This window comes from Xyrauchen texanus, chromosome 44, assembly GCF_025860055.1.
Source record: "Xyrauchen texanus isolate HMW12.3.18 chromosome 44, RBS_HiC_50CHRs, whole genome shotgun sequence".
NCBI lineage: Eukaryota > Metazoa > Chordata > Actinopteri > Cypriniformes > Catostomidae > Xyrauchen > Xyrauchen texanus.
In genome coordinates this window covers 29,838,231-29,865,369 of record NC_068319.1, presented here as the reverse complement: position 1 = coordinate 29,865,369, position 27,139 = coordinate 29,838,231, and the positions used below count along the sequence as shown (strand labels likewise).

At 36.5% G+C, this 27,139-nt stretch overlaps 1 protein-coding gene across 1 annotated transcript in view; it reads right to left on the bottom strand.

Moving 5' to 3' along the window:
- ror2 (receptor tyrosine kinase-like orphan receptor 2) overlaps positions 1–27,139 on the bottom strand; it is a 166,107-nt gene that overhangs the window by 55,050 nt on the left and 83,918 nt on the right. The window contains exons 2-4 of the mRNA XM_052117725.1: positions 19,924–20,004; positions 5,315–5,602; positions 3,286–3,319 (exon numbers count right to left, since the gene is read on the bottom strand). Coding sequence (XP_051973685.1) covers positions 3,286–3,319; positions 5,315–5,602; positions 19,924–20,004 — 403 coding nt within the window. The remainder of the gene's footprint in view (positions 1–3,285; positions 3,320–5,314; positions 5,603–19,923; positions 20,005–27,139) is intronic.

Genomic DNA, 27,139 nt, shown 5'->3' with positions numbered 1-27,139 from the left:
ACTGACCTCTGCTCTAAACTCAGCCTGCCTGAGGGATCAACGTCATGCAAATGACATTACTACCTTACACAACCTTGAACAGGAAACATAAGGACCTGTTACAAGATTTATTTGCCCAACTTCTCTTCTGTTCTTAAGTAAAATTAAGTCAGGCACTGGTCTGTCAAAAGATACAGTTCTGTGTTTTGTTAATTTTGAAACAGCAGGTCCTGCTTTCATTTCCACAAATCTACTTTCACTGCACAACCAAAGATTTCATAATTATAATTTACTCTTCAGCAGTGGTTCAGGAAAGGGTGGATGGGCGAGACAGAGGTAGAATATGCAGATGACACAAAAAGGATTTAAATATTGGACCGTTTCTCTCCCACAGCTATCATATCACTTCCGAAGTTATGGATTTAACACTAAAAAAACACTAACTACTATTGGAAATCAGGGGAAAAATAATACATGACAACTTTTACACTAAAAGGAAAAAGATTGCTCCATTAGGCGATCTTCAAACTTTCCTCGATCTTACAAAGCTTGTTACCAGTCTTGATGTACTGAAGGTAATTTCTTTCTTTAAAGAACACAGCCCTGCAGGGCTCCAGTGTTGAGGGTCAGTGATGAGATGTTGCTGTACATTCTAACCACCTGGTGTCTGCTTGACAGGAAAGTCCAGGATCCAGCTGCACAGCGAGCTGGTTAAGCCCAGAGCCTGTAGTTTCACACATATGGTGTTGAATGCTGAGCTGTAGTCTACAAACAGCATTCTCACATAAGTGTTCCTTTTTTCCAGGTGGGAGAGAGCGGTGTGTAGTGTAGATGCAATGGCATCATCAGTGGAGCGGTTGTTGCAGTAAGCAAACTTAACAAGGAAACGAGCTCTGTGGACTTCCATGTCTTTAAACACCTCATTGTGCATGCTTTGCAGATGCACTTCCAAGTTTGTTGGGCTTTTCTCTTTCAGATATGTGCCGCACATGTTACTTTGAGAAAACAACTAGGCATATAGATTGATTAATCAGTGCACAATATTCAAAGTATGACATACGAAGTACGACAAATGTGGTTAATGGTAATACAATAATTGATATTGGTAAATCATTGATTAATGATTATCAATGAATGAAACGTATAACCATTACCTCTGTTAATCATCATATAAATGATTATCAATTATCCAAAGTATGAATACACTTTTTTGTTTATCTGTGCATTCATTTGAAATGATTTTATGCATTGTCTAATGTGTTGTAATTGATTTTTGGTCCCACTTAAAATCTATGTCATTGCTCACGTGTAACCATCAAGCCATTGTCCCTTCTCGATTAGATGTTAACAAATGTTGTCCCTATCATCAACCAATGAATTATCACTCACTGTATTATCACCTTGTGGTTATGCAAATTAGATGGGCATACTTCAGTGTGGAACATATCATTTCATTGGTTTGCGGGCTGTTGCACGCTACAACGTACAAGCAGTAAACATGATTGTGAATGTGAACATGATGTGAGCAAACAACCGAGAAATCTAATAATACATAAATGCATTTCTACACATTAGCAGGAGTTCGTTCCAGCTCATTTGCTGCTTCTCGCAGCAACTGTACTATTCTGATGGAAGCTGTGTTCCTCCTTATTGAATTTAAATACTTGGGAGGGATTCGTGCTCTCACATATTCAAGACTAACAAGACCAGGCAACAGCGACGTCTGTTGTCTTTGCAAAATAATAAAATCTAATTGCGCATTCATCTTATTCATGTAGCAACCAATGAAATTGAATGTGCCACACCAAAGTACAGCCATCTAATTTGCATAGCCACAAGGTGATAATACAACGAGTGATATAATTCAGTGGTTGATAATAACAGAGATGGGAAAACAGCTTGATGGTTAAATGTAAGTTAATGATTATCTAAAGGGAAAAACTTGAGGTTAATGGTTCTACGTTTGATTAATTATAATCATGATTCAATGATTTACTGTTTTACCATTAACCACATTTGTCGCATTTCGTATGCCATACAAAGAACCCCCAAACGCAGCTGGTATGTCTCCTTCCAGGTATGAGGTTTCTCCTGCTAGAGAATCACGGCCAGTAGATGGTGATGTTTACGATGCAACAAACAGAGATGATCAAAGAAGATATAAATCAAGGTATTAAAAACAAAAAAGTATTTTGACAGATTTTTTTCTCTTAATTTTTATTTTAAATGCAATGCAGAACAGTTTCAGTTTAGTTTGAGTTTTTATGGAAAATTTTGTTTTAATTTTTATTTCCTTTTTCAAGGTTATTTTTGGACTTCTGTTTAAGTTTTAGTTAAAGCAAAAATTAACTGTTTTCAAAACAGCTTCCTAAATACGCAAATTAAACAGATTATGCCCCTCAACTTGCACCATTGTTTCGAGTGTGCTGTTGTCTCATGAGACGTGTCGCTAAAAACAGGAATTTTCATTGCGCCACAGAGACGCCATGTTTACAGTTTTCAATAAAATTCACCCATAAATGGCTTACTTATAGTTGTCTCTGCATATTAAGCTGGGAAAGGAGAACTATAACAACCTTGACTGCTGATTGTATTATATGTGTGTGACAATTGAGGAAATAAAGACATTGATTTGAATTTGAACAAAAACATTTCTATGAATAGTTATTTAAAAGTAAAGTATTTGGTAATTGCAATCAGATTACTTGAATTATTACATCAGTAATTTTATAGAAGTAATTTGTTATGGATTACTTTTTGAGAAACTTACCCAACACTGCTTATTAGAATCAAGTCAATTCTATTATCACTTTCATAATTCATGTATTACCAAAAAATGAAAACTTTGACAATTTACTCAACATCATTTTGACTTATAGCAGAAAAAGTTTCCCTTTTACATATACTGAAGGTTAATGGTTGCTGCAGCTGTCGAGCATGATTTTTCATTGAATATTCAGAAGACCTGAAATATAGTGCAAAAGTAATTTGGACTAATTTTTATGATGTACTTTGTCCATTTAGGAGCTTGAAAGCCCCAGTCCCCATCTATTTTCATTGTATGGTAAAGAGCAGCTTGGACAGTCTGCTAAACTTCACCTTTGGTGTTCCACAGAAGAGTGAAAGTCATACAGGCTTATTATTAGGTGAACCCTCTCTTGGAAATGAGTGTGAATGTTTGCAATCATGCAATGTGGATGGGTTGAAAAACAATTTAGTGTGTGGAAAATATATATTTACAGAAACTCAAAAAGCAGGAAAATATGGACATACACAGAGACAAACTAAAACAAAAGCTGTACTTACGAATCATCTGCTCCCCCATGCGTCGGGGATTGTCCTGTAAAACACAGACAGGACGAATTACGAACAAGCATCTTTACGTGATCTTTCCATGGGAGCAGCTGTTTTTTGCAAATCCTAATTTGACTTTTCAGTTCAGGGAAAACTGCAGTGTTATTTGGCCAAAATTACTTTGTCAGAGAGGCAGGAGCTGCAGCGCAAGCAAACTCCTAAAACTGTCAAGAGTATAATGTAAAATATTGGACATGCTCCAAGTGGAGAATTTACCATATGCACATAAAAGGGATGTTGTTCCCTCCCAGAAGGTCTGTTCTGAAGGAAACAGTGGGAAGTTGTTTATTAAGTAGAGTCCTAATGCAGAAGCAATGAGATTTATGCTGCCTCACTCCTATAAATATATAGTGATGCCAGGTCGAGATTTGGTGCATACGGTTGTGAAACAGTACTGTTTTAGTTCGCTCTAAAAATCAATGGACTCCCCACATAATAAGCGAAAATAGGCGGACAGCAAAGAAAACACCAGAGCTATGATAGAGACATTTCAGAGTTCAGGGGAGAATGTTCTGATTGTGGCCCCAAATGCGAGGGACTTAAAGATAATTTAATGTCTAAGTTACAAAAATCTGAAAGAGCCATGTATTGGGATTCCAAACTGGGATCTTTAAGTGAGCACGGTTCATGTGACACCCTCATCATTCATGGCAATCATTTCCAAAAATAACTATCCATTAAGAGCACATATGTAGCCAACCAATTACTTCAACCTCTGGCCTGCTAGCCTAAGTCAAAAGAATTGACAGCAATGAATGGGGAAATTGTGCCACCTTCTTATCAAGCGCAGCAGTCGGGTTCCGGAAGTAAAAATCCAATTTATTGAGAAATTTATATTTAGCTATAATGTTGTATAAACCTTTCAAGGGAGACCTACTATAAGGTTATTAAGAGATATGTGGATCGCTGACAAAGGTTGTCCAAGATGATACAAATCTAGTTTAAAACAAAAAGTTTGTAGAAATGTAATAATTGTGTCCGCGTTTGTTTCCTACATTTTTAAAAAACATTTATAGCATTTTCTAAAAAAAAAGAAAGAAAAAAGTTTAATGACTTGTCAAGTGGTGTAACAAAGTAAAAAGTATTCAAATAATTTTCTTGCTCCTTGAATACATGTGAAAGTACACAACTTCCATGAATAACAAGAAGAAAAGTTTTCTAATATTTCCAATATTTTTCATGTCACATGACAACAGAATTGATTAACTTTAATTTGAAAGGTTTTTTAAAAAATGTATATTTGAAAACAAAATAGTTTCACAGCTTATTTTTTTTATATAATAATAATAAAATATTATTTTAAACTAATTATGCCAACTTAAAAAATAAGATCTTCAGGTTTTAATAAATAAAATAAAAAAATACTGTTTCTGGACGTTTAGGTCACTTTAGACTTTAACCCCCAGAAAAAAAAATATAAAAATGACTATGAAATCAGAAATTAAAAAACATGGTTATCATAGTAGTGTATTCAAGTAACTGTTTTGTGTGAACTGCATTTGTAACATATTTTGAGTACCTTAATAGATCCAGACAACAAAATAAGCATCATATCATTGTCCCATATCTTTCTGTAAAAGTCACAAACCATTGTGATTTCAAGTATTTACAATGTAAATTGGTGGAAATTGTGGCAAAAGGATCAAAAGAGACCGCCCACTACCATTGAGCATTTTAAATGACATAATCAATTAAATTTACCACTATATTTTATTAGATTATTCGCAATGCTTTATGGGATTGTAGTTTATTATTTTGATGCAAAATGCACTCTTGTGCTTAGTCAAGCACAAGAGACAATTTTTCAATCCTTTTTTTTTCCTCAAATAAAAGTTTGTAATTGTATGATTCATCTCAGAGCTGATTGGTTTGGTTAATGGTAGAGATCTCTGAACAGTAAAAATACTTCTGCAACCAATGCTGGCAGTCACTCCATTACATAAAAAAAAATGAAAAGAAAACTAGAGTGAATCCGCATTACCTAGTCGCACATAGAGCACTCCAGTTGCCGAGATGACTTTGACAGAATTGGAGGCCACACACTGGTAGTATCCAGTGTCAGTTGTGTCCAGGTCCTGAATGCGGAGTTTGGATCCAGCCTCTGTCTTGCGGATGGAGATTCGGCCCTGCTCCTGTACCACCGGAGCATCGTTCTTTAACCAGCGGATGCTGGGCCGCGGGTGGCCCGCTACTTTGCAGTGCAGAGTGGCCGTCTGGCCCTGTACTATGGTTATATTGTTTGGCGGCTCCACAAACTCCAGGAAATAACCTGAGGGAAGAAACAAGGGAGGCTGTTAGAGGGGTCAAAGGTCAGGACCCTGAGCCTCAATGCAGGCTTGAGAAGAAATCAACCCCCATTTACGTTGAGAGGTCTAACACAGACACAAACTGAAACTGTGTTTAGGTCAGGACTCTACTGTTGTTTCTATATTTTATGACCAATTGCTGCAAAACTCTAGGTGGATCCAGAGGGTTCATATACTTCCTGCAAATGTAATTTAACTATAAAGATACTATATATCATGTCACACATGCTTTTGTTTTATCTCGTTTGGACTATTGTAATTCACTATATATTGGATTACCACAATCCTCCATGTCACGGATTCAGATGGTCCAAAATGCCGCAGCCAGGTTTTTAACTGGGGTTCGTAGACGAGAACACATTACTCCGATATTATTGTCTCTAAATTGGTTGCCAGTGTGTTATAGAGTTGAATTTAAAATTTTGCTGCTAGTTTTTAAGGCTTTGACTGGTCTGGCACCATCCTATCTGTCAGATCTTGTAAATGTGAAAAAGTCAACAAGATGCTTGCGATCCTCAGACAGCATTATACTGTCATATCCAAGATCGAGATTGAAGTTGCGAGGTGATCGTGCGTTTTCAGTGGCCGGTCCTAGGATATGGAACAGTCTTCCTTTATCTGTGAGGTCTGCAACGTCTGTACATGAATTTAAATCTAAGCTACAGGCTTATCTTTTAACTCTTGCATTTCATTCATAACTTTGGTTTCTCTAAACCCTAACCTAGTGTTTTATTGTCTGTTACTGTATTGTGTGTGGTTTGTTTTATACTTCTTCATTTGTACAACACAGTGGTCAACTTCTGTTGTGTTTATTTGTGTTTATTTTTTTAATAAATAAAAATAAATAAATAAATATCATTATATAATAACTTGTGTGTATATATATATATTTTTTATTCTACATATTTCTACTGATTAGTATACAAGTAGTGACGAGTATTTGATCCACATCATTTCTATGTCATGTACTCAAAGACATGATTTCTTTGTGTCTTTTAGTGTGTGCATGTTTAAGTCGTTGTTTCATTTCCAGATGTTTACATTCCAGTCTTTCTGACAGAGAATGTAAACATGGTCTGACTGGTCAAGGTCTGACTGTCACAACGCTCACCCAGCTTTTGATCGCCTAATTTTACACAAACTACTGAACTATGAGACGGCACATCTGGATTAACTAACTTCAGCTTTGTTCTATTAAATAAAAATCTTCCGTTGAGTTGTCTCATCCTGACAACTGCAGGATGAAAGAAATGTCTCAGGGGGGAATTTGTTTGCTTTGGCAAATCTATGGTTCACAGCAAACCAACCCTGCAAAGGCAATCACATTGGGTGAATGATTTGAAAACTTACGACAAAGACAGAATTAATCCTCTGGTGTGATTAAAGGAGAGGTTTTTTTTTAATACTAACATTGCCTGGGTGAGATGGCCAGGATGGCATAGTCAGACTATTATTTATGCCACAATCTGGCATCATATCTACAACAAATATACTGTTTTTTGTGGGATGCCATGTAATAGTGTTTTTATAGTGAAATTATACTGTACATAATAGTTAGCGTCACAATACAAAACTTGATGACGCCAATACCCTTGATTTAAAATATCACAAATCTTGATAAAAACAAATATGCTACTCAAAACGGTCCTTAATTGGAAAAAATACAAAATTTTATAATAATAATAAATAATAATATCAAATTCATTACTTTCCTCCAAACAGTTCTGTGGGCTGCCATAGACTTTAATGGCTAAAGAAGAAAAAGAGAAAGAAAACTAACAGGAACAATATGTGCCTATGCACTTTTGTACTTTTGAAAGGTTTTAAAACCTTTAAGTATTTCTCAATTAAGTGAACACTGCTTCAAGATAAGTAAAAAGTCAGTAGTAAAATGAAGAATAAAGAAACACATTATTAGTAACAGAAGAAATACAATCAAGTAAACGGTGCTGAGGTTTTTCTTTTTTCTTAAAAGTAGGATTAAGTATTCAAAATGAACAATTTTTGCCCTGCCTTTCACCTAACTAATAGTGTTTAAAGCATTCTCCCTAAATGCTGTTGATGGAGAAGTTAATGCCTAAATTCTTCTAAAAATCGTCATACATAGTTTTAAAGAACAAACCAAAAAGTTGGTGTGTTGTGCCACCATCTGTTGAGTCAGAGCTCCCCTTTTGCTATTCACAAACATGTGCGAGATGACTCGATGTTGTGGAGGTGAGAAATGCAACAGTATTTCATGAGGGGAAAACGCAGAGAACAACAGCAAGAGTGAAAAGAAAAGAGTGAGTGAGGCAATGGTCCCTGGAAAACCTCAGCCTGTGAAAAGTGTGACCTCATAGAGTGTGAGGAGGCAGACAGAGTTCAAATAAACACAGCCGTGCACACAATAGCCAGACCTCAGCCTTATCAAGCAGACATGAGATCCACTGCACACTCAAACCTCTTCTGAGATTATATCTTGCAGCCCAAAGCCATCATACGGGTGGTATGTAGCCATAAATGGCTTGACAGGCAGTTGCCAAGTTGTCCAATCCACACCCGCATGACTGCAAGACATAATGCGCCCACTAAAAGACAGAATGTGGATGCCCAGCACACATTAAAAGATGAGGGTTTTGCAAATGAATCATGCCCAAATTTAACATTAATTTGCACATGCTTTCTGTACTGTTATAGAACCCAATTTACTTCTGAATTAGAGCAGGATGTCAATAGTCCCTGGCAAATAGATCAGAGCTAGAAAGAAGAATAGCATTTAAAAAAAGAGAAAGAAAGAATAGCATATTTGAAAAAACAATTAAACCTTTGAAATACTCAGCCACAGCACTATTTAAGCAATTTTTTAGACAGGACTGCAGGTGGTTAGTGAATAAGGTTGTTGTGCTAAAATACTGCTCTCAAAAGAACCATTAAGGGAATTCGCACCACACAGTTTCTTGTTTTCTGGCAGTATGTGCACACTTTACGCAAGTATTTGAAGACTAAGTGCATCAATTACAAGATCATACTCCTCCCCAATTGTAACAAAAGCCATGTTTCCACTATCGGGTCAAATGAGGGCATGCCAGTGCATGCCAGGGACAGTTGCATTCCCACTGTCACTTTCGGGGCTTCATTGTGCCTCCTCTGGGCTTTGTCGGGGCCAATGGCCTTTGGCCCTTTGATTACCCTTGGGCCAAACAAGGCCAACTGGGGAGTGAGGCGGGGTCAATGTCAAAGACGGTGTTCCGCCGAACTTCCCAGGTTGTGTATCCAGCACACTACGGTACAGGTTCAGTAATCCGTTAAAATGCAGAATGGATAAAAGAGATGCCCAAAGAAAGAACTTTCCATGGTTCAAGATCTTGGACTGTGTGCTGGAACATCGTCCCGCTGTTAGTGGAGACACCACTTGGGACACCATGGCATTTACAGTCGGTGAGTTGTCAACGCTTACTAGCTAGCTAATATTTACAAACTAGATAAACTCGATATTGTAGATAACTAGATAACATGATACCTCAGCTTGAGCAACGCTCGTGCTTGTCAAATGGGCGGGGTGTGTGACATTGGCATCAGGGCGGCATATTAAGGGCGGGATTTCAAGGCAAAGCTGCGGGCTATTGGCCCGATGGTGAGAACGCAAATCGATTTTGGTCTCGAGGTCGGAGGATATTAGCCCCCTCTGGCCAGTTGATAGCCATGGCTCACACTGGCCCGACAGTGGAAAAGCGGCTAATGAGATCGTTTACATGCACCGTAAAAAATGTTTCATTTATTACAGGTGAACAAACAATATGTGAGAAGGACTTGCAGTTGCTTTCGCACTGATTTATAAAGAACAAGAAAAAATATGCTTTCATTTGGGTTTGTTCTTTTCATAATTGCATTGGCTGTTGCTCATTGCTGCTTTCTCGGTAGTCAGAATAACTCACACACTAGAAGCGATTGGCACACTTTATAAGTTTGAGGCAATGAGCCTTAGTCTTGTAGTGTGCATAACTAAGATATAAGTTAGGAACAACATGAAAGAAACTGTAATCATCCTTAACAGAGCAGATAATTAGACAGTCGACAAAAGACGACAGGGAAAAGTCAATTAAAAAACAATAACAAAATCTCACAGACCAATGTGCTACTCTGAAAATAATGGAATGTTGACAAGATTTGAAAAGTAAAAAAGATGTGAAAGGCCAACTGTGAGTGGAGAACTCGAAGAGAAGAAGAGGCCTGAGAAAGAGACACACACCCTTGCTGTGGTAATGGCAAGTTGTTACAGGCACTCCGCAATCTATAATCGGTGTGGAAACATGAACAACTCTTGGCAGGGTGTTCTGAGCACGCTCAGTTGATGCTTTAAAGAGAAAACATGATGAGAGGGCCCACTACTGTACACCAATGTGTTCCATATCAATGAATGGCAGCCCCCGACCCGCTCTTCAAACAATTACTACTGCAAGACAATCTGTGACTAGGCCCTTATTCAGTTGACAGTAGCATATTGGAACATGTTAGAAATTTATAATACATTAGGTCTCATGAACTGAGGCCAGTGTGCCATTAAGTTACAGACAAAGATTGTACTAGACAAAGTTCTTACCTACTGCAAAGTCGCCAAATGGTTCTTGGCAATTCAGTCTATAACTTTTTTTTTTCCACACCACAGCTTACTGTAAACAGTGCAAAGTAAATTGAATGCAGCATTCGCTACTGGCAGGCCAGGCAAAGGGTAAGTTCAAGTAAAACAACAGGCCAAATTGAAAATAATACAATAATGTTGGCATCTCCACCAAAGGACACACACAGCTTTGTCAGTCAGGTGAAGTAATGGTCTTTTTAGGTTGTCTTTGATGAAAACTTTGCTGACAATAAATATAAGTAAATCAGAAGACTTGAGAAGTGGGCAAGGAATAAACCAAAAAATGTGTAATGGTCCAAACAAGCAATTTGTTTGGCTCAAACAAAACATACTATTTGTATTCTGGCATAAGTTGGTATAATACAAAGTCTGTCAAGTTTAAATTAGTTCCAGTTCATCCAATTTAAGATAAAAATGCACATCTGAATGCTTAAGTAGTGGGGGCACTAAATGTAAAATCTTAACTAATGTGACATTAAAATTAGTTATCAATGACTTCATTCCACATTATATGAGTAGAATTCACATGAGGTCAGTAAAAGAAGCTGTTTTAACCAATCAATGATGATTTAAATATATATGCAGTAGATAATGTTTCATTTGTCTTGTTTAGATTTTAAATTCATGAAGCTAATGCGCTACCAAGATATACGTGGCAATAATATGTGCCGATTACACTCTGTTTTTCTATTTTATGATGACACTGACACAACTGCAAAGATGGATGCATAAAATTGGCAGAATACAGACAAAAGGACGCTAAGAGGCATATCTTATTTTGGCCAGATGTGTGAATGGTTTTAGCTTCGGTTCACACATACTGATGATTTGGACCAATGGCAGTAAGAAGTTGTTTAGCAGCCAGCAGAAATTTGTAATTACATTTTTTACAAATTTGTCAATCAGGTCGAGATTTATTATGAGGGCTTGTTTAATCACCCGTCAATTTACACCTGCGTCAGTCTTTTTTTTAATTTGTAACTTTTTCTTGTAGAAAAATCAGACCAAAAACAAGTCGAGTAGGGACAACTCCAAAATAAATAAAAAAAAATGTTTCCGCCTGCAGACCACAAAATGTACAGAATATATTGACATCACAATTAAAACTCTACATGAAAATAATTAGTGGGGTAGTACAAATACGTTTGAAGGAAATTTCTTTGATTTTATTTGTGATTAAATATTTATGGGGTAATTTCCAAATTTTGGACTGTGTCAGTATGCCATGCTTAAAATACTCAATCTTTAAACACATCTTAAGATCCCTTAGTTCGCATTTGCGCATTTTGAACGCAAGAACGTAATGCATGTGTGTGTTGTTCTGCCTACTGAAGTGTTTTCTTCACTGTATAAACTGCGCTTTGCTCATACAGCTGAAATTTCACTTACTACCCTCTGGAGTAAACAGGTGGTACTACAAGCTTGCATTCCTCAGGAATCTTATTATGGTGCAATATGCAACGATTAATTGAGTTAATTTTTTTAACGCTTTATTTTTTGTAAAATTAATTGCACTGAATTAACACGTTAAATCAACAGCCCCATATATACACTCACCTAAAGGATTATTAGGAACACCTGTTCAATTTCTCATTAATGCAATTATCTAATCAACCAATCACATGGCAGTTGCTTCAATGCATTTAGGGGTGTGGTCCTGGTCAAGACAATCTCCTGAACTCCAAACTGAATGTCAGAATGAGAAAGAAAGGTGATTTAAGCCATTTTGAGCGTGGCATGGTTGTTGCTGCCAGACAGGCAGGTCTGAGTATTTCACAATCTGCTCAGTTACTGGGATTTTCACGCACAACCAGTTCTATGGTTTACAAAGAATGGTGTGAAAAGGGAAAAACATCCAGTATGCGGCAGTCCTGTGGGCGAAAATGCCTTGTTGATGCTAGAGGTCAGAGGAGAATGGGCCGACTGATTCAAGCTAATAGAAGAGCAACTTTGCCTGAAATAACCACTCCTTACAACCGAGGTATGCAGCAAAGCATTTGTGAAGCCACAACACGCACACCCTTGATGCGGATGGGCTACAACAGCAGAAGACCCCACCGGGTACCATTCATCTCCACTACAAATAGAGTAGTAAAGAGGCTACAATTTGCAAGAGCTCACCAAAATTGGACAGTTGAAGACTGGAAAAATTTTGCCTGGTCTGATGAGTCTCGATTTCTGTTGAGACATTCAGATGGTAGATTCAGAATTTGGCATAAACAGAATGAGAACATGGATCCATCATGCCTTGTTACCACTGTGCAGGCTGGTGGTGGTGGTGTAATGGTGTGGGGGATGTTTTCTTGGCACACTTTAGGCCCCTTAGTGCCAATTGGGCATCGTTTAAATGCCACGGCCTACCTGAGCATTGTTTCTGACCATGTCCATCCCTTTATGGCCACCATGTACCCATCCTCTGATGGCTACTTCCAACAGGATAATGCACCATGTCACAAAGCTCGAATCATTTCAAATTGGTTTCTTGAACATGACAATGGAGTTCACTGTACTAAAATGGCCCCCACAGTCACCAGATCTCAACCCAATAGAGCATCTTTGGGATGTGGTGGAACGGGAGCTTCGTGCCCTGAATGTGCATCCCACAAATCTCCATCAACTGCAAGATGCTATCCTATCAATATGGGCCAACATTTCTAAAGAATGCTTTCAGCACCTTGTTGAATCAATGCCACGTAGAATTAAGGCCGTTCTGAAGGCGAAAGGGGGTCAAACACAGTATTAGTATGGTGTTCCTAATAATCCTTTAGGTGAGTGTATATATATATATATTTATTTAATTTTTTACTTCAGGAACCAGACGGTTTTGCTCAATTCCAGGTATAAACAGGACAGAAGAAATTAGAACTTGTTTATTAGAAGTAACTTTTTTTCTTTATTTTCCTTACTCACACCTATTGTGAACTTCTTATTTGGCTTCACATTTATGTTTTAAATGAATGGTTTTGAAACACTGCCCTTCACATATTCACTGACTCTCCTGAAAACTATTACTGCTTCCTCTAGTCCCCAGACCCCTTGGTCCACTGGCCAACACAAATAGTCTTTGCAGTGCTCATTTTCAGAGCTGATATTAAACAGTCCTGCCAGAGCAAAGTGGTGGATTTTCCTGAAACTACTCTGTGATTTATGCACACTCAAAGCACAAATGCAGACACACTCTCGCTTGACACTACAGGACACATTTCATGGTCCAGATTTTATCATGAATGCCAACCATGCAGTTATAAATGAATAATTTTCTTGTGTTCAGTGACACCTCTGGACTGAGGATCACTTGATGTGCATGTTTGTGGTTTGTCATGCTTGAGGACAAGAGAAATTGAGGATATTTGAAGCTGATAGTTATATTCTTTGGATGGTTTGACAGGGAATCATGCCTGACCAAGAGTTAAACCCTTATGGATGGGACTTTAAGAGATCTTAAAAGAATCTAAACCCTCAATCTAAACTTAAACTGTTATTTTTCAGTAGAACACTAATGGTGACATTTTGAAGAATCTTTATACAATTCTTTTCTATACAAAGTCAGTTCATAATGACCCTGTATGTCAAACTTCAGAAAGAAGATAAAAAAAGAAATAAAACACATTTATAGTTGTGAGATATATTCCAAGTCTTCTGAAGTCATTCACAGGTTTAGTGTGAGGAACCGACAGAAATTTAAATAGCTAATTAATTACTGATAATTTTTCCTTTCACTGTTGCATTCATATCTCATTCCCTTTTTCACACTTTTAAGCTGGCACACCTCATTAACCTCTTAAGATCCTTGCCATTTTTGGGGATTTCCGCCTGGATTTGGCCTACCCAAATTAAAAAGCTTCCAATTCCCACATACTTTGGCCTAAATACACAGTTTTGGTGTCATTTTACAGGAAACCCTTTGAAGTTGCATAAAACACTGCTAAAAATTAAAAAAAAATTAAATATATGTTGTCTGAACAGTAATAACCCTCCTAAAAAAAGAGGCGCTTTTTTATTTTTTTTTTATATAAATTCATTTTTGAAAGTGTATAACTAAAGCCCTGTAAACCCTAGCAGCAAGCAGACAGTTTTGGCTGTTTCCACTAGATGTCAGCAAATACCTGAAAAAGGAATTTTGTCTGTATCATGTTTTATTTAATATCTATTTCAATTTATTTGAAGGGAGGAATATTACCTTTTTTTGGTGTACTTTCCGCCTACCCAAATCTAAAGTCTCCCCATACCCATATCACCTTATTGGTCCGACGTGGCGAACTCGACCCACGGTGTGTTTCAGAGGTTTATGTTTTTTAAAGATAAAACTCCAAAAAAAAAAAAGTAAACATAATACATATATTTGGAAAGCTGAGATACTCGTGATTCGAACGATGTAAACCTTTTTAAGATACAATCACAACAGCAGGTACAATCTATATCTTTGTCAGACCACCAACATATAAACAAACAATAACAAAATTTAGGCAACTCACCTATGAAGCCTCAAAGTAGCCCACTGAGCCATAACTTCCCGACAAAAACGGTGTTGTTTCATTGTCAAATGTCCAAACGATCAAATCAAGTAAAATGTTTAGTCCAAATCACATTATTACATCAATAAATATCCACAGACTCTTGTTGCATCATTTCAAAGCACCTGGCAGCTGTGCCTAATCTTTCACATATTATCGGTAATAACTTCAGTTCAGATGTAAACATTTCCTATATCCGGTATCAAAATGGAAGCACGCACTCTGACCTTTCGATTGACACCTCATTTGACCCAATAGGAGCTTCCATGTCCTATCCAAAGCCTTCAATACCCAACCACAGTCTGTGTCGAATGTAAGGGCATACCCACTTTCCTTTGTTTACTGATCAAACCAATTACATCGAAGAGTGGAAATGACTGACGCATCGTATAGCCAATGAAATTCTGAAAACAGTGATATGCAGCTTTAGTTGGAAGATTACAGGATGGTTCTGTAATGGGTGTGCGCAAAATTGCCTTGCCATTACCGAGTATGTCAGGTCTGTGCGTAAAAATATTGGAGAGCTGTTTTGGAACTGTTTACACATTTGTCGATTTAAATATGGTGAAACGGACGCGAAAAACAGGATTTTCACCCCAGGATGTGATATAAGAAGGCATTCATTGTCAAAATTCTGAGTTTGGAGATGAAATTTCTGAAAACAATACGGATGATTTGGAGGCAGAGGAAATATGGAGAGATGAGACATGGCTCTGGACAAGTAAGTGTTTTCTTGTGTTTTATAACATATATTACTGTATATTCCGCATAAATAAGCTTTAGTTTGAATAATGAACACATTTTGTAATTACCCTTTGTCGTGTGTTTCCTCAGTGAGTGTTTGAACCGTTTGTGCGTGTTTTTTGTATTTGTATGTGCGTGTGTGAGGTTTTAGTTCATTGTTTGTTTCAGATCTATTGACATGCTATATAGATGTTTTGTATATTTACTGTAAATATATATATATATATATATATATATAAATGGACCTGAAATATATATATATATATATATATATATATATATATATATATATATATATATATATATATATATAAATAAATATAAGTTGAAAATAAGAATATATGTTGTGTTTGAGAGTCTCTTTGTTACAATGCGGGGAGGTGGGGGAGGTGTGGGAGGTGTAGGCCCATCTATTTGTTACAATGCTGAATTGATGGGGGGAGGTGTAGGCCCATCTCTTTGTTCCATAGTACATTGGCAAAGTATACAGTATTTACAGTAAATATACATACAATAATGCATATTTACACACTCGAAAAGAAAAACTAATATATATATATATATAATACAGAAAAGATGGAAAAGTTGTGTCTAGCTTTGTAAATTACATTTATTTATTCTCCCCCACTCAGCAAGCGGCCACATAAAGTGGAGCAGCAGGACAGCACCTCATCAAGAGAGGAGGGCTTTCAGAGAGACCCTTGCTGAGGAGCTGGCAGAGTTGGGGTCTCACTCCACAGCCAGACCCGTATCTCCTGCTCCACGAAGAGCAGATCACAGGCCGTTGCACGTCACCAAATCTTGCACCGCTGGTCGTCTGAAGTGCAGGCAGTGTCATGCAAAGACACCAGTGAAGTACTCTTCCTGTGTTCTGCCTTTGTGCTTTGTACCCAAATGTGACTGCTACAATGACTGGCATGTTGCTAGAAACATGTACAATTTTATAATGGTTTGTAAATACTTTGTGTAAAAATTCATGTAAATAGTTTGTTGTGTATTTTTTATATAAACAAATTGTCCACCATAGCACTAGTTTTGACTCTTTTATATGCACAACATTTAGTTTCAAGAAGGAAAAGGCACTCTAATGTGTTTATGCATCAGTTACTCTGTGTCAGCAAAACTAATAGTGGATCTGGATATGGAATATGATAGCTCTAAGTGTCATCTTTCATTAGAGCCCAAAATTATGACTGTACGTTGAAGCGTTCAAAAGTAGGAGCCTTTTTGTCCTAGGTTACCAAAGGGTCCTTTTGGAGTATCCAAAAGGCACTTTTGTAAAACGCCTGGGTGTACCCTTAGAAAAACATGTGTAAAATATTCATTTTTTATGGTATTGTTCTAAAATTTGAACTTGGACTAGGTAAGGCTTCATGCTGTGATCCCATTGTGTTCTCAAGCTAATAGCTACAAGTTATAGTCATTTGCAGGCATCTGTATGCAAAACAATTTTCAGGCGGAAAAAAAAACTTCTATTTCATTGTGTTCAAACTTCTATTACTCAGAATCAGTAGCACTAACAGTAATTCTGACTGCTGGGGAAAAAACTTCAGAGTGTCCTTTCAAATGTGACCAAAACCATGCATGTACTCCAAACGGTTCAAGAACAGCTTTAAATTTACTTTGGGTATGCCTTGATTAGGCGTTTTAGGCTAATTTTACAGGATTGGGAAGAGGATATACAGTGCTATAAATGCAAAATCCCAGTGTAATTTTACAGAAAACCCTTAGTCATTACATAAAACACTGTTGAAAGTGGTAAATATGCGCTCTGGTGTCTGGTGAGACGCGTCTGTGTGTTTTGGGCACGTAACCTACCCAGTGATCACTTCACAGTCTGGATGCAATGTCACAGCCCCTGATTGGTCTATTTGATCTTGAGAGACATTGCCGGAAAGCGGAGGGTCTAACCTTTACGGCAATATATGCTTTATCCGGATCGGATGTTTACATATTTTCCTGGATTGTTGAATATCATATAACATTACTTTGTGGTGTTTCTGCACTCAAGGGATTACTTGGGCACACAACCACAGAAAACACTGAAAAATGGCTCATTTTGCAGAGAATAACCTAAGGTAAAGGATTATGTAGCATTTGTGGCTAACTGTGCTGTCTAGTGCGAGTAGCACGGCAAATATTCAATAATTTCACTTTTATGTTTACAAATGTTGATTGTATACTTCATGATTCATTCGAAGTGTATTAGATATGCGATTATACCTCAATAAAAAGACTTATTGGAACTTCTTACTGGCAATGAGAGCTTTCATTTGATACATGGTTTGTACATGTGCGTCATATTTGAGCGATATGAGACATATGTATTCAAAAACGCACATAATTATGACACGACTTTTGATGGGTGGAACTTTGTAATTTATTGTAAATAAGTTACTTAGTGTAAAACAAATGCCAAAGTGATGCATATCTCAAGAAAGTAGACATTCTAAGCTTTCAAATGGTACCAGATATGAGCTCATAACTCCTCCGCATACATTTAAAATTGGAAGTACATTATTACTGACGTAATTTTAAATCCCGGAACCGGGATCGAGGATTTTAACTGTTACAACACATGATAATCGATGGTATTACCTTTAATCATGTCAAACATACAGAACAACAACTTCAATTTCATTACAGCACACAAGTCGTATAGACTATTTTTAGTGTTTTTATCTTTTAAATCTAGTCTCGCAGAATGAACAATACTATAACAAAGTTTTGCAAACTGAGTTTCACGTGCCACGTTCTGCCGCAATTTCTTGGTGAAATTAACACTAGAGGCGGTACATCAACTGTGCGTTTATTAATTTCCACACAGATCATAAATACAAAGGCTAATTATTACTTTATAAACACAAATGTCTATTACTCACACACTTCTATGTTATGATATTGAAACACATTTGCTTTAACGCATCATTTGAAAAATGACACTTGCACACATTCCAATGTGCTTAGCTTGCACGGTAGCTCACCTGATGTGTTGGACATTAGACTCAGAGGACAAAGAATCAAGCCCAGCCAAGCTAACACGTGAGATGAAATTGACATTGAAGTGACACGAAATGGCATGGTTGCTTCAGAAAATTAGTTTTTCATGTCGCATTTGCATTTATTACACTATTGGTTAGGTTTAGGTTAAAGTTTTAGGTAGTTACGTTTACTCATTAAGACCTTAAAAATCTTAAACAACACCATTTCACTTGGTTTTGGTGCCTCTCACTGGACATTTCACTGGGAAACCGCTCTGCAAAAATGTTGCCAGTGTCACTTAATTTTCATGAAATCAGGCTGCTTTTATTTGGTCATTATTGGAGCTTGGGAGCAAAACACCATGATGATTAATAAATGACAGAATTTTTACTTTTGGTGAACTATTCCGATGCTATTTAAATGTGTTTTTGGGTACACAACTTACTATTTTATTTGACTAATAAATACTCACCAAAATTACCAAAGCAGCTCAGAATATACAATGATATGACCAATTATTTTGCCACTTTTCACTGTTCACGTGTTGTGTTGGTAAGGATACAGTTTTAGGCCCCTTAAACACCTGGTTCTAAGATCTGCTATGGTGATCCGTTTGAAACGGTACAACGCTAAATCATAGTAATAATTTTGCAATTTTTCAAATTCAATCACAAAAACGCATGTGACCACATTGGTTTTGTGAAGTAAACGCTCATCTTTTCAAACATGTACAGCAGCACTCAGTCGCATTTTTTAAACTTTGTAAGGAAATAACCATCAGATCACAGAAAAAGAGACATTTTTTGCGCTATATTTTTTTTATAATAAGTGACACTTATTATGACCATGTGTAAATGGTGATGTGTCTTGTAATCAGATCACCAAAAAGCATATTGATACCAGGTGTAAACAGGACCTTATACTTTGGTCAGATGCAAAAGCTAGGTGTCTGCGTGCAGGATGCGTGAGTGCTTGAGCACAGAACGCATATGGCCTGATTTTTCTAACCACGCGCACTCTGAATTGTGCAGTATGCACATGTGTGAGATTATTTGCACTAATTAGTGGTGTATAAGGTGGCAACACTGACAGTTGAGCTGTTGTTGTCACGAAAAAGTGCTAGAAAAATATGTGATTGGCACTAAAGAACTGGAGACGAATGTAAAAACAACAACCGTGGATGTGCACGTAACGTGCATTTGTATAACTTGAGTCTGAAGGAATATAGAGACATATTTATGGGTCTAAACTCTTGAAGATAAATAGCCCAGTCTTTCATAGCAGTCGTAGCGTGTATGCGTATACAGACGCTAAACATTCGGGTCAAAACCGAAGTGTACCTTGGGCATTAGTGTGACCTGGAATCTGGTTGTTAACTCCGGATGGAGCTTTCTTGATTAAGTTTAGTGGTGTTGCGTTACTTTACCTTCAGCTGTTGGCAGACCACCGCTCTGAGCTTCAGCTAAAGCTTCGATCTCTCCAGACTCTGACAGGTTAATATCAGCCACTGCAGAAGAGGAGACAGGTATTAGTACAGTCCTGATCAAAGACAACATAGAACCTCGAATAACACAGAGGGAGAAATTATGATAATACGAGCAGGTTTTTAAAACTAAAATACAGTCAGCCAGTCACTTCAATATAATGGAATAATGCAACCTTTGCAGGTACATTTGTACACTCACTGAGCACCTTATTAGGAGCACCTGTACACTTACATATTCATGCAATTATCTAATCAGCCAATCATGTGGCAGCTGTGCAATGCATAACATCTTGCAGATATGGGTAAGGAGCTTCAGTTAATGTTCACATCAACCATCAGAATGGGGATTTTTATTTTTATTTTGACCATGGCATGATGGCTGGTGCCAGACAGGCTGGTTTAAGAATTTCTGTAACTGCTAATCTCATGGGATTTTCACTCACAACAGTCTCTAGTGTTTACTAAGAATGGTGCCAAAAGCAAAAACAAAAAAACAAAAAAAAAAAAACCAAACATCCAGTGAGCAGCAGTTCTGCAGACAGAAACACCTTGTTGATGAGAGGTCAACAGAGAATGGCCAGACTGGTTTGAGGTGACAGAAAATCTATGGTAACTCCGATAATGACTTTGTACAATTGAAGTGAGCAGAATAATATCTCAGAATGCACAACATATCACACCTCGAGACTGATGGGCTTCAACAGTGTATGTTTTAGAATTTAAAAAAAAAAATTTTTATATATATATTTTTTTTTTTAAATGGCATTTATGTACAATATTCATCTTTGTAAGACTTGTGGAAACCATTGTGTTGTCATGTGACAAGATACAAGATTACACATCAACTTTGCATGTGTTCTACACCATTTTATTTATTTTCTTTTGTTTTTTTAAAGACTGGGATAGATAGGCAAAGCATGTTTCTAAAAAACAATTCAATAAAATACTGGAAATAAAAGTATGTCATTATTTGATTAATCAGCTAATTGAAGATAGAAATCAACAGATTAAAAGTGTACTCAGTAATTCTAATCCAATACACATTTACGAAATTCTGCAAATATCTCCTGTCTTCTAGCTGTCTGTTCTGTTGGTGGGCTGAAAAAACCTCTAGTATTTGTACACAGCCCTGGCTCTGTAAATGGGACAAAAACAAAGTGGAACAGACCGATCTACATAACACTACTCCAGCCAATCATCAGCTTGCGTGTGCACAGGATGGGGGGTGGGGGCAGAGCAAGTGGGAAATTAACGGCAAATCTGGCTGATGTGAACTATCTAAACTCCAAGGAGGACAAATGGCTGAGAAACAGACCAAAAGGAAAAAAAATGATGAAAAAAAAAAAAAAAAGGATTATGATAAGGCTAGGAGTCGCGTCAATATCGGCAAGGCTTTTCAGAGGTGGAGAGACCTCTGAGAGGTAAAAGGCTTGAAGACAGATGCAGAAGTTGTTCTTTTTCTTCTCAATAGGTGGGTAACATAAATGATGTTATGTTTCACACAACTCATATATGCTGTTGTTATGATGTTAGATTTAGTAGCAGGAGAGTTGTGAGTATCTGGAGCTGGTATATGTAAAACCGCCTCACATCCATGAATTTGGGATGCGAAGCTTCCAAAGGAGTACTGAAGGGAGGGGTGTGCTTGTTTCAGGAATCGCTGAGTGCACATTTAATCGTGGTCAAAATGAATAATTAGTAGTAATTAGCAGTACCCAAAAGCCTAAAATGTTTTCAGAAACACTACTTTTTCAGACTTGTATGCAACTACATACAAACAAGCAATATGAGATATGGAGTGAGGGAAGTTCGAAAGCAGAAAGTGCAAAAAAAAAAAAAAAAGAAGTTGTGCCAAAGCTCAAAGATCTTCCGATGACATTGTGCACATATAAATTGTTAATTTAACCTACCATTTGTTCAGATTTCCATTTGAATGCCATACATCGATAATTCCTTTTCCAGAATGTCACTTCATGCTTCTTTAAAATATGTAATGGTTTTCTGGCTTTAAATGTAGTACAAAACTATTTAATTGGATTTTGGCACATTAATCTTATTTTTATCACATCATATATCACCCTCACATTATTCATATCTTATCAAGTTTATCGCATAACACATTTTTCCCCCATATCGTGCAGCCCTAATTTAGTTTATCACACAGATGACATGAGAGAAGAGAGTTTTCATAACCATTAGATGGTAACTGTGGTGATGTTTAACAAGCTCACCGATATCGTTAGAACTAATTACATCCTTGTTTAACACTGTGGAATGACTTCCATCTGAGAATGAAGACATAAATAGTACATATGTGAAACACAGCACATCATTTATATTCGACTAATAACATGTGAGGTTGCAATGCACCTGCACTTTTTGAGTTTCATTAAAGTATTTTTCTTCATAATAGGCAAACTACCCTCAAATGAAAGTACCCTGGGAATGTGTGTTGAAAACCACATTTGGTGGGCTATAAACAATTGCTTCAGGACGTCAACATAATTACAAAGCGCTCTATTCAGTGTAATATGCCATAACACAGTGAACCATTAATGAGTGATTAATGCTCATCCACATGGCATTACAAACCCACCCAATGGAGAACATTACATTCTGAGCATGCTATACAGAGGTTTGTGATGACAAAAGAACTGAAGGCCTGCAAAAATCAGTAATAGGAATTTTACGATTCCAGTTCTGATTCTTATTCCTCTTAACAATTCTGGTTCCTTAAAGGTTCCATTATGATTCTTTTAATATTTCAATGCAACTCTTTTTGGATTTACTGCCCTCAGTAGTCTGTTACTAATGTGTACCTTTAACTAATTCATTTATGATAAAATGAATGTCTTGTGGTTCTGCAAGTTTTGGATTAATCAAAAGGAATGGGCTGACAAAAGTCATTATTTCCATAGGAAACGCTCTACGCTTTGCAGTGTAGATTCAAAAGAACCTCATGAGAATCATTCTTTTGGAAATCAGACAACACTGGTTATGCTTGTTTTATGTTTTGTTCTGATGATTCAATAGCGGTGTTGCAATGCAGCCAACTGCAACCAGTAAATATTGTCAGAGTATTTTAGCATGGTGTTGCATACGCATTGGTGTAAGAATGCAAGTTTGAGGACTGCTAAGGGAACCCAAATTCATGAAAATCATACAGTTATATTAGTTATACATTTTTGTTTATTATATTTTAGTTTCTAAATAAAAAAAATTCATTTTTACACAATTACAAATGTGATTAATGTGACAAATATGCTTTTTTAGTGAAAAATAACTTACATTTCAGTCAGTTCTAGGAATGGGCATCAAAACAATCTCAATATTTATCAGGGGAAAAATTGGTTTTGCATCTGGACGATGTGGCACTGACAATGCAATATGGCTGAACATAACAGCACCAATGCTGTTTATTTATGTACTATTTACTTAAATTTTTTATTTAATTTTTTTTCATGATCGTACACTGAAGATTACGAAATTGTGGGGGAAAAGGTCCTTATGTAGGATTAAATACTAAATGAAGTAAACTTTTGAACTTTAAAGTGTAGCTTACCCTGTGGATTTTACTTGTAAACAAACAAGTTACATTCATTCTTGAGGTCTAACAAATAAGTGGAATGCATTTTCTTCCTAATTAATGGTATGAGATGTATGTTGTGATAAATATCGAACGAAATAAAAAAATAAATATTGTAATAATATTGTGGCCATTTTGCCTAGCCCTTGTTATTTCCTTACACAAAATGTATAGCTTCAAAAGCCTACTGTGAAAGAAATGCCTGTAATTTTAAGAGACTGTAAAAATGCAACAAAAAAACGTTAATTGACAGAAGAGTATTAACTGTAAAATATACAGTAATTTATAACATTTTAAAAGAAAATACAGTAGTTTTTACTATAAAATGTAAAAAGTATGATTTTTCTGTATAATAAATGGTAATAATAATAATTGACATTGTGTGCATGCACTGTTTACAGTAAATTATAGTTCAAATTACAGTAAAAGGGTTTTTTTTTTTTTTTTTTTACAGTTAACAATACCTTAAAGTAAAAAGCAGATTTTTACAGTTTCAGAATGTTAATATCAAGTTATATATATATATATATATATATATATATATATATATATATATATATATATATATATATATTTATCTATAATATATTATAATTTTACAGAATTTATTTTACTTTTGCAAAATGTATTTACAGTCGAAGCGTGGTGATGTAAATTGCAGCAGTTTTAAACTGTAAAATTGTTTAAATTTTTACTGTATTTTTTACATAATTATTCTGGAAACCACATCTGGCAGTTTTTGTTTTGATTTGTTTGTAAAAACAACAGGATTTTTTTTACAGGCGTAAGAATTTAGCATACAAGTCATACGGATTGTGTTCCATGGATAACAATAAACAACATGTAGGTTTGGAATGGCATGAAGGTGAGTAAATAAATTTTTTTTTACCTTTTTTGGATATTTTTCTTTTTTTCAACTGTTGAATACTATTGCTTGTATCTTTTAGAACACAAACAGATTGTATCAGAGCCAGTAATGTCTAGGGTAGAACTGACATGAGCTAGATAGAACATTAGCTTCCAGTTCGCAGAACAAGGGTTACAAATACACATTTCTCATGTGGGTTGACACAAGTGTGTTTAATTTACTCGTAAAATATTTTAAACATTCTAGACTAAAACTCACAATCCAAAGACATGACGCATTACAGAAATGTAGAAGACACTTTAATAAAGCATTCCAATGGTGAATATTAATTGTGTCCAGTTATTTTGCCTCATAAGCAGGCCCACAAAGAATCTGCATCTGCACAAAACTCTGCAGCAGAATTGGAATGCCGCATTAATTATATTTTATTTTATTTGTTTTGATAATGCTTTCAGTTACAATATAGGTGTGTAGTAGCTACTCTTAGCTCCAATTTACACATTGTTCTGTTATACAATCCACAGAATTCTGTTTATTTTCCTTAAAAATCAGCACAGCAGATAAATGTTATGGCTGGTTGGTTGGTTATTGGTAGGTTGACCCCAGAAATGACATACTTTGCCTTTAAATACATTTTACAACATTCTGTGAATATTATTGGTATCCAGTTCCTTTGCCTCATGGGTATCCATGTTTTTCTTATAAAGAACACAGCTGGCAAAATGTGTTTTCAGCAAGTCGGTATTAAAATTAAAAAAAATGTGGTTCAACATGAAAACATGAAACAAAACACTGCTGCTATATGAAATTCAATTAAATGTTGTAATTCAAAACTGCCTGACACATTTTCAAAACTTTAGCCATACGGTCAAATCATGTCTCTCGGTAAACGAGAAACTCTAAGTCATTGCAAATAATTAGGTAAATCTGTGTCATAATGCCAAAGTCAGCAGATTGTGCAGTATGGAATGCCATCTGCTATTTCTATAAAACCATGTACTGTCAGGTGAGCGGATGAGGAATATTTTCACACAAAGCCAAAGCAAACAAGAAAAGGGGCAGTTCTAATGTCAAGTTATCATCCCACTGTTTAAGTATTACCACTGGGATTTATTTTACAAGTGTGCACACTCACGCTTTCCTTCAGTTTGAGACAAAACATCTAGATATTTCCCCAGACGGCAAACACAACAAGATTAAGAATTAACACCACATGTAGTTTAGCGCCTCTGAGGCATAAACAGGTGTTTCAAAATCACGTACTCTAGATTTCTTGTTTTGGAAATGGCAAGGCAATTGAAGTGGATAAGATAAGAGCTCATGGAGCAAATGAAGAGGAATAAGCACATATTATTTGGCTGGAAACTAAGGCAACTTACGTGCACACTGACTGACAAGACATTTATAACTGGTTTATCATTAGATAATGTGGCATTATGAACCTGATCTCATGGAAATTACATGTGTCGGCATCATTTTGCAAAATTATGTTACTTGGGTTCTTTAACAATGTCCTCTGTGTGATGCTAAAAGTGATTTAAATTTTCTCCCAAACAGATGGGTTTTTCAAGCTCTATTGAATTTTAAATCAACAGAACCAATCTCCCTACTTTAAATCTAAACCTAACTGATGGTGTCAAAGCAAATGTAAGATAAAAAATGCAATTGCTGAAGCAACCACGTCATTTTGTGCTATTTCTATGACACTTTCGGCTTACATGCTCTTCAGGACTCAAATCCTGGTCCTTTGCATTGCCAGTGCGACACTATCAGTTACTGCATAGTTGATTAAATAATGTTAAATGTTAAAAGTTAAAACCGTCTTCATAAGTCATGCACAAAATAAAGTGTTTATATTTAATAAGATAGCATTGTGTGAGGAACAGAGCAAAAGTAAGAATTTATGAATTTATAATATGCACTTACAAATCGATTTTTGTAAATGTCACTGTTGTAGCACTTCTAGTGTTTTTTTCACCAGGAAACTGTCCCAATACAACGAGCCACGTAAACATTATTTAGCAAAGATGTAGGTATAGTAACATAATTCTGCGAGACCAAATGGACTACATCACTCCTCCGACAATAACTTCTAATTTCTTCCTTCCAAATACTATAAAAATAAAATGTACTTAAACAATGTAACTTCATCCAAAACCTGTAGCAAAGCCATGTGGACTTATGTGGTCTTATGTTTTGGGTGTCTAAAACCTCAAGTCCATGCTTTACATACAAAACTACTTCCAATAAACATAACTGTAAGGTCCAGCCCTGGAGTAGCAATGTCGAGTGCTTTGCTCAAGTTAACAATAGCAAGCATGTCTATGACCTCTGTATCTTATCAATCGGTCATTCCCAATTTGCACAAACTTTGGACCGAACCTGCATCCTTGGTGTTAGAAGCCTAGAGCTGTAACCACTAGGCTACAAGCACCCTGGAGGGCGACCAACAAAAGGGTCAGTGTGGAGACTTAGGAAAAGATGCTGATCTAATTATTTTGGCTTGGGGTGCCTGCAAGCTCTCAATTCTCTGAATCACTGCCTTTCACAGCGGATTCTCCTTTTTCAGCACATTACTCGCCTGGCAACTGTCGGTAAGCAGGCCAATATGAGCGCTCATAAAGAGGTGATGGCAAACAGCACGATGGCTGCAGTGTGCCGAGCGGTCCCCGTGGGAGAGCCCGGCTCCAGTATGGGGGCAG